At 39.1% G+C, this 7,365-nt stretch overlaps 1 protein-coding gene across 1 annotated transcript; it reads left to right on the forward strand.

Annotated features, from left to right (window-relative positions):
* The first annotated feature begins 267 nt into the window (after positions 1-267).
* On the forward strand, positions 268-7,147 carry LOC135587285 (ATP-dependent Clp protease ATP-binding subunit ClpA homolog CD4B, chloroplastic-like). Its single transcript, XM_065078519.1, has 9 exons — positions 268-853; positions 3,432-3,547; positions 3,612-3,734; positions 3,809-3,994; positions 4,221-4,436; positions 4,568-4,785; positions 5,181-5,256; positions 5,337-5,426; positions 5,653-7,147. Exons 1-9 carry the CDS (start codon positions 292-294, stop codon positions 6,829-6,831), a joined length of 2,766 nt encoding a protein of 921 aa, XP_064934591.1. The 5' UTR covers positions 268-291; the 3' UTR covers positions 6,832-7,147.
* Positions 7,148-7,365: the final 218 nt, after the last annotated feature.

Raw genomic sequence — 7,365 nt, forward strand, 5'->3', positions numbered from 1 at the left:
TGTACTGTGTATATGAATTGGAAGTAAGCACCATCACATGTCATATTTATTGGTAATCCTGACCATATGTTCCAGCATAGCTTTCTTAATAATGAGAACTTAATTCAGAATTTCAGTGTTCTGTTTACTTAAACATTTGCTTTCTCTTTCAATGATTTTTTGCTGTAAAAATAGCTACAATTGCAAGACTAGCTCCAATTAACTTCTTGCAAATAATTGCAAGATTTTCTTGTAAAGCTGTCATGATCCAGCTTATGCATTTTGCAGATTCCATTACTTTTTTTAAAGAAGATGGCTAGGCCTTTATTCAAATCATCTGTCCTTCCTGATGCTGTGTCTGGAAGTGTTCCTTTATTTCAAGGTTCTGGGAAAGCTAGGAAGCCTGCAAACATGATGTGCAGTAGAAGATCATCACAGCTTCGATTCTTAGGCTTCACAGGCTTGAAAGGTTCAAATGATTTGCATTTAATGTCTGGACCTAGCAAAGATTTCAGATTAGCTGTGTCTGCTTCAGTCTCTGCACCAAAGGGAAAAGCTTCTCGTGGAGTTGCTGTAGCTATGTTTGAACGGTTCACAGAGAAGGCTATTAAAGTTATTATGCTTGCACAAGAAGAAGCAAGACGACTTGGCCACAATTTTGTTGGAACAGAACAGATATTGTTGGGTCTTATTGGTGAAGGGACAGGTATAGCTGCTAAAGTTTTAAAATCCATGGGCATAAATCTTAAAGATGCTCGTATCGAGGTTGAAAAAATCATTGGAAGAGGCAGTGGGTTTGTTGCTGTAGAAATACCATTCACACCTCGTGCAAAGCGTGTTTTGGAGCTCTCTCTTGAGGAAGCTCGTCAACTAGGTGCCTTGATCTGGAACTTCCTCTCAATTACAGAACATTATCCATGCTTGTCTTTTCTTGTTATGGACTATAGTTTGTTTTCTTCTGAAGCTGAGGACCTGATTTGCTCCCTTTACCTTGCTATTTTCTATTTTTAGTGCAGTTCACTAAAATAATCACTACTAAATTCCTTAATTCTTACATTATATCTAAATTTGCCCATGGCACAATGTTCATTATTTTTAAAAAAATACAAGCATTATATACTATATTTTGAAGAAGAAGATGCTGAGAATTTTTTGGAGTTGAGATGTTAAAAATAAGACAAAATTATGGAAGCCAAGAAAAACCACTGTACTTTGTTTTATACAATTTTGACATTGTGTAGGCCCTATATGGAATAATTTTACTTTTTTGTCTAAATATTTTGCTATGCTCACTTTTAATTATAGGTAAATTCTGAGTTATGAAAAAAATCGTTACATACTAAACAAAAGTTGTATAATTTTAATAGATGGAACTAGTCAACTATTCTGAATTCAGATTTTACTAGTAAACAAAACATTCCTTTGGTTAGTTGCATAAACCTAGTACATCCTGATGCCTTAGTTAATTTGAATTTCAAGCCTAAGTATCCAAGAGTTGATTTAGATCATTATAAATATTTTATCTAGGAATAATGGCTTGAAAAATTGTTTGTGAGGGAGTCGATCAGATAGCCAATAAAATGTTGAAGAAACTTTCGATGGATATTTCTTAATGCATCAACATTTGACATACTGTCACGGATTTAGCTGGAATTGCCTAAGTCGTAAGGCACCCTTACGGTAATTGTTACGGACTTAGTTGGAGTTGCGTAAGTCGTGAAGCACCTTTGTGCCAACTTCTCAGACTTAGCTGGGATTGCTTAAGCCATGAGGCGCCCTTGCGGTATATGCATCTGCAAAGGGTCAGCCTTGTTGCAACGTCATGCAGGTCCCGAAGGACCTATAAAACAGCAAGTTGATTAGTTTGAAAACGAGTGATGGACAAGTCCTGGCGTCTCGTAAAGAGGGAAGCTTTACAAGCAATTCAGTGAGCACCTTGAGTGCAAGAAAGAAAAGAGATGAAGGAGAAAACAATGCCTTTGGAAGGTTGAACGAACAGTTACAAGTCCGCAAACAATTACTCACCGGGTGTCGGCCGCGAAGGCAAGTTCCTGTCAAGTTAACGTGCGAACTTGTGAAGAGTATTCGAAGCCCAACACCATCCCAAAGCCCCATCCCCCCCTTTCCCCACCCGGGAGTTTCTAGGGTGCTAAGATGGCTGACGTTTCGTGTGTAGCTGTGGTCCGCAGAAAGCAAGCTGTGGCACGCGAAAACGGAGCCATTTTGGGGCAGTTTTGCCTGGCGCGGCATGCAATCGCACTGCAGCATTGCAACCTGTTCAAGCTTATATTTTTTATAAGCAAAACACACGAAACCAAGGCAAAACATACTGGCAAGCATATGTACAAGTATGCAAAAACGACGAACGGTTCGTTGAACGAAGTTGTTGCGGATGCGCGATGATCGTTCGTGACAATACATCAACATTGAATCTTATGGATATCTTGAATTATCTCATGTTATAATTATCCTTTTATTTTGTTCATATTGAATGACTCTAAGATTGTAAACTTTACACATTTGATGCTCAAATTGAATTTCAAACAATAGTTTTAGGAGGCATATGAACAAGAGACCAGTAATGAAGAACAAAATGGAAAGCTCAAGTAAAAAGCTCATGATGGACCTGCTTTTAGTGTGGATGCGACTTTAATTGTCAATTTAAGTTTGTTTGGGTTGAGACAAGCTGAAATGAATGAACTCACTGAGACCAGCTAAAATTAGTTAAAATCTAATTGAAACTGATTAGTTTTGATGAATGTTGATCGGAACTGGCTGAAGATCCTGTTTTTAGTCCTTTTTTATCGTTTAAGATTGCAAATCAACTAATATATGTAGAACTTGGTTAGTTTCGGTGAATATCAACCATAATTGGTTGAATATTTCATACACAATCCATTTTGGATTGATTAATATTGAACTATCGGTTTCAGGCAAACAGATTGGTTTCACATAAACTTAAATCTTGGATGTTACCCTAGCCATGCATTTTGGCATGTCTAGGCACACATTTAAGCATACTGTTCGATAAAGACATGGGAAAGCTTTGTGCCAACCGATGCCAAAGATACTACTATGCCAAATTTTGGCCTGTACCACATCATTGTAGGAGCATGCTAGTTATTGCAGAGTGATTCTGTGCCATGCTCTAAAGGTATCAACTTGTCTCCATGCCATGATACAAACCATCCCTGGTCTAAACAATATTGTAATTAGCTTAATAATTTTGGATCTTTTGTTTCAGAAAGATTTTGTTTTGTCTTATACATATTGCATCTTGGATAAATGTGTTGCTGGAGGAAATATCTCTGTGGATGGTGAAATCTTTGTCTATGTTTATAGTTGCTTATGTGTCATATTCAAAAACATTTATTTCTGTATGTTTGTATTATTTTATCAAGTCTCCTTAAGGGAACGTATGAATCATTAAAAGGGAAGTTCTTCATGTTTAGGTCATAACTATATAGGATCTGAGCACTTGCTTCTTGGATTGCTTCGTGAGGGTGAAGGTGTGGCAGCTCGTGTACTTGAGAACCTTGGAGCTGACACTAGCAACATCCGGACACAGGTAAGCTTTGGTAATCTACTTTATTTAAGCCACTGTGAAGCTTAAAATGAGTTTCTTCTATAAGGTTATTCGAATGGTTGGTGAAAGCACAGAAGCTGTTGGTGCTGGAGTTGGAGGAGGAAGCAGTGGCAATAAGATGCCTACACTTGATGAATATGGAACTAATCTAACAAAGTTGGCTGAGGAGGTAGTTCTTGTGTTATGTAAGAATATGGAAGATAAAAGCCAAGGAAGGTTGCTAATCATTTGGTTTTACCATAGGGAAAGCTAGATCCTGTTGTTGGTAGGCAGCAGCAAATAGAACGTGTGGTCCAGATTTTAGGAAGGAGGACAAAGAACAATCCTTGCCTGATCGGTGAGCCTGGTGTTGGGAAGACAGCAATTGCAGAAGGTCTTGCTCAAAGAATAGCTACTGGTGATGTGCCAGAAACAATTGAAGGAAAGAAGGTTGGCTTATGTTACAAATGTTAACAAAATGTCTTTTCTTTTCCTTTTTGTGGTTTTCTCTCTAATATTTATTAAGTTCCCAAGACACTTTATATTTTTTTTATTTTTAGTTTGAACTTGTGTGATTTGGGATTATAGTTACAAAGTTTCTGTAAATTATTTCATTGCTTGTTGTTTGGAAGTCATCGTTGTGTCACTTATTGCTTATTTGAATGTTTGAACAAAGGTCATTACACTTGATATGGGACTCCTTGTTGCTGGAACCAAGTATCGTGGAGAATTTGAAGAAAGAATAAAGAAACTGATGGAAGAAATTAAACAAAGTGATGAGATAATACTCTTCATTGATGAGGTACACACTTTGATTGGAGCAGGGGCAGCAGAGGGTGCAATTGATGCTGCTAATATCCTAAAACCAGCTCTTGCAAGAGGTGAACTGCAGGTATTTAGGATTTCTTTGGTGCATGATGTTTCATGTACGGATCTTTATACTTCTGCTTGATATAATTACATGTTTTCTTTCTGAAATTATAAATTCTGATCATGCTTGTGCATCACCTTTTCTTTGTTTAGTGTATTGGAGCCACAACTCTGGACGAGTACAGGAAGCACATCGAGAAAGATCCAGCTCTGGAAAGACGGTTTCAGCCAGTTAAAGTGCCAGAACCCACTGTTGACGAAACTATAGAGATTCTGAGAGGGCTTCGTGAGCGATACGAGATTCACCACAAACTCCGTTACACTGATGAGGCACTCATTGCTGCTGCACATTTGTCTTACCAATACATAAGGTTTTTACTTTTTAGAACAATCTCATTCTGCTTTTTTCATATTTTCTGTTTGTTGAGTATTGATATATTTTGCATAAAGATATGCAGGATTTTTTTTTCGGAGAATGGATGTTGGTGAATGATTAATGCACATTTTGCTAGGTCTTAGGATATTTGCATTGTCAGAATCTCATGATTGTGTACTATAAAGGTCCATGTCAACTTTATGATAGGCTAATGGCTTAATTTCTGAAGCTTGATGATTTCTTTTATGGTTTGTGTAATCCAATATCAGACCTTTATAGTACATTTCCTGCATCAATTTTCCAAATGAGTGTATTGGATATCTGCAGTTACATTTCATGCATCCATTGAAGCCAGAACCTCTTCACTCTCATATTTCTCTGTGGTTTCAGTGACCGTTTTCTCCCCGACAAAGCAATTGACTTAGTTGATGAAGCTGGTTCCCGTGTTAGGCTTCGCCATGCACAGGTTTTCTATTTTCTTATAGTGGTTCAGCACATATTACAACACCTAGAGCTTCTTAATTGAGATTATCTGTCTTTTTGCAGCTTCCTGAAGATGCCAGAGAGCTTGATAAAGAGCTCAGACGGATAACCAAGGAAAAAAATGAAGCTGTCCGCGGTCAAGATTTTGAAAAGGTGCCTTCTCTTTTGAATCTGTATCTAAAGTAATTTGCTATCAAGAAATAATTTTCTTCTATTCAAGTCCCTATGACAAAATGGATTACATTACATGAAAGATAAATTAGAGTGAGTGTCTAGCTTTCTTTTTTTCTTTTTCAATTTTTGGACAGGAGTTGCTCCCACTTAAGTAATTATTTCGACATGAATGATTTTTTGAAACTATACTTGATTCTTTTGACAGGCAGGAGAACTGAGAGATCGGGAAATGGAGCTCAAGGCTCAGATCTCGGCACTTGTTGACAAAGGCAAAGAGAGAAGCCAGGCAGAAAGTGAGGCTGGAGAGGGGGGCCCAGTTGTTACGGAAGCAGACATTCAGCATATTGTCTCTTCATGGACAGGAATCCCAGTTGAAAAAGTCTCAAGTGATGAATCTGATCGTCTCCTAAAGATGGAGGAGACTCTTCACAAGCGTGTCATTGGCCAGGATGAGGCCGTCAAAGCTATAAGCCGCGCTATTCGCCGAGCACGTGTTGGCCTTAAGAACCCCAACCGACCCATAGCCAGCTTCATATTTTCTGGTCCTACAGGTGTTGGTAAATCAGAGCTTGCAAAAGCTCTGGCAGCCTACTATTTTGGCTCTGAGGAAGCCATGATCCGGCTTGACATGAGTGAATTCATGGAGAGACATACAGTTTCCAAACTCATTGGATCACCTCCTGGCTATGTTGGCTACACTGAAGGTGGCCAGCTTACTGAAGCTGTTCGACGTAGACCCTACACGGTTGTCCTCTATGATGAAATAGAGAAGGCTCACCCAGATGTTTTCAACATGATGCTTCAGATCTTGGAAGATGGAAGGCTGACTGATAGCAAGGGTCGAACAGTTGATTTCAAGAACACCCTTCTTATCATGACATCTAATGTGGGAAGCAGTGTGATCGAAAAAGGAGGTCGGAGAATTGGTTTTGATTTGGACTATGATGAGAAAGACAGCAGCTACAACAGAATCAAGAGCCTCGTCACTGAGGAGCTGAAGCAGTATTTTAGACCTGAGTTCCTCAACCGACTAGATGAGATGATAGTCTTCCGTCAACTGACAAAGTTAGAGGTGAGAGAGATTGCAGATATTATGCTGAAGGAGGTGTTTGAGAGGGTCAAAGCGAAGGACATAGAACTTCAGGTCACTGAGAGATTCCGAGACAGGGTTGTGGAGGAAGGTTACAGCCCGAGTTATGGAGCAAGGCCATTGCGAAGGGCCATCATGAGGCTGTTGGAAGACAGCATGGCAGAGAAGATGCTGACAGGCGAGATAAAGGAGGGAGATTCAGCAATCGTAGATGTTGATGCTGATGGCAACGTTACAGTTCTAAATGGACGGACTGGTTTGCCAGAGCAATTGCCCCCAGCTATTCCTGTGTGAAGAACACCATGAAGGTTCCTAGAAATCATATGTTGTAGTAGTTGTCTAAATGCTTTTCACGCTACTGTTTCTATACTTAAACAGGTATTGCTTGCAAAGGCAGAAGGGATGTGAATTAGATGTCTGTTGTAAATGTGGCCTGAAGCAATACTACGCTTCCATGGAAAGGAAAAATAGATAGTAGTGTAAATTGTTAGTCACACATTTCATACCTTTTTATACTCATCTGTATGGTTGTAAGATGAGGAAACAACGTATTGTTGATTACCTGATGTAAGGGTTTAATAGCTAAATTGAAAATGGAGACTCAACACCAGGGATAATATCTTGAGTTGCATGGAGCAACCTAATCATTGTATCAAAGTTTTAATTGTTGGTACTGTGCATGAGCATCCAATGATGACAGGGCGTGCAATTATAAGCTCCTTGAGAAGATTCATGGCCTCAAAAGTGTGTATCGTTTCTGCACTTGTCGTATTTGGCTCTGTGCTAAATCACGTTGAGGTGCAGCAGACGGTTCTGTGCTTCCCTATG

This window comes from Musa acuminata, chromosome BXJ1-8, assembly GCF_036884655.1.
Source record: "Musa acuminata AAA Group cultivar baxijiao chromosome BXJ1-8, Cavendish_Baxijiao_AAA, whole genome shotgun sequence".
Lineage (NCBI taxonomy): Eukaryota > Viridiplantae > Streptophyta > Magnoliopsida > Zingiberales > Musaceae > Musa > Musa acuminata.

Bases quoted from the DNA above. Each gene is read 5' to 3' on its own strand.
- LOC135587285 (XM_065078519.1), top strand. From the start codon at position 292: ATGGCTAGGCCTTTATTCAAATCATCTGTCCTTCCTGATGCTGTGTCT. The intron at 3,548-3,611 runs GTAAGCTTTGGT...TTCTTCTATAAG, and splicing joins CTAGCAACATCCGGACACAG to GTTATTCGAATGGTTGGTGA. The intron at 5,257-5,336 runs GTTTTCTATTTT...GTCTTTTTGCAG, and splicing joins TTAGGCTTCGCCATGCACAG to CTTCCTGAAGATGCCAGAGA.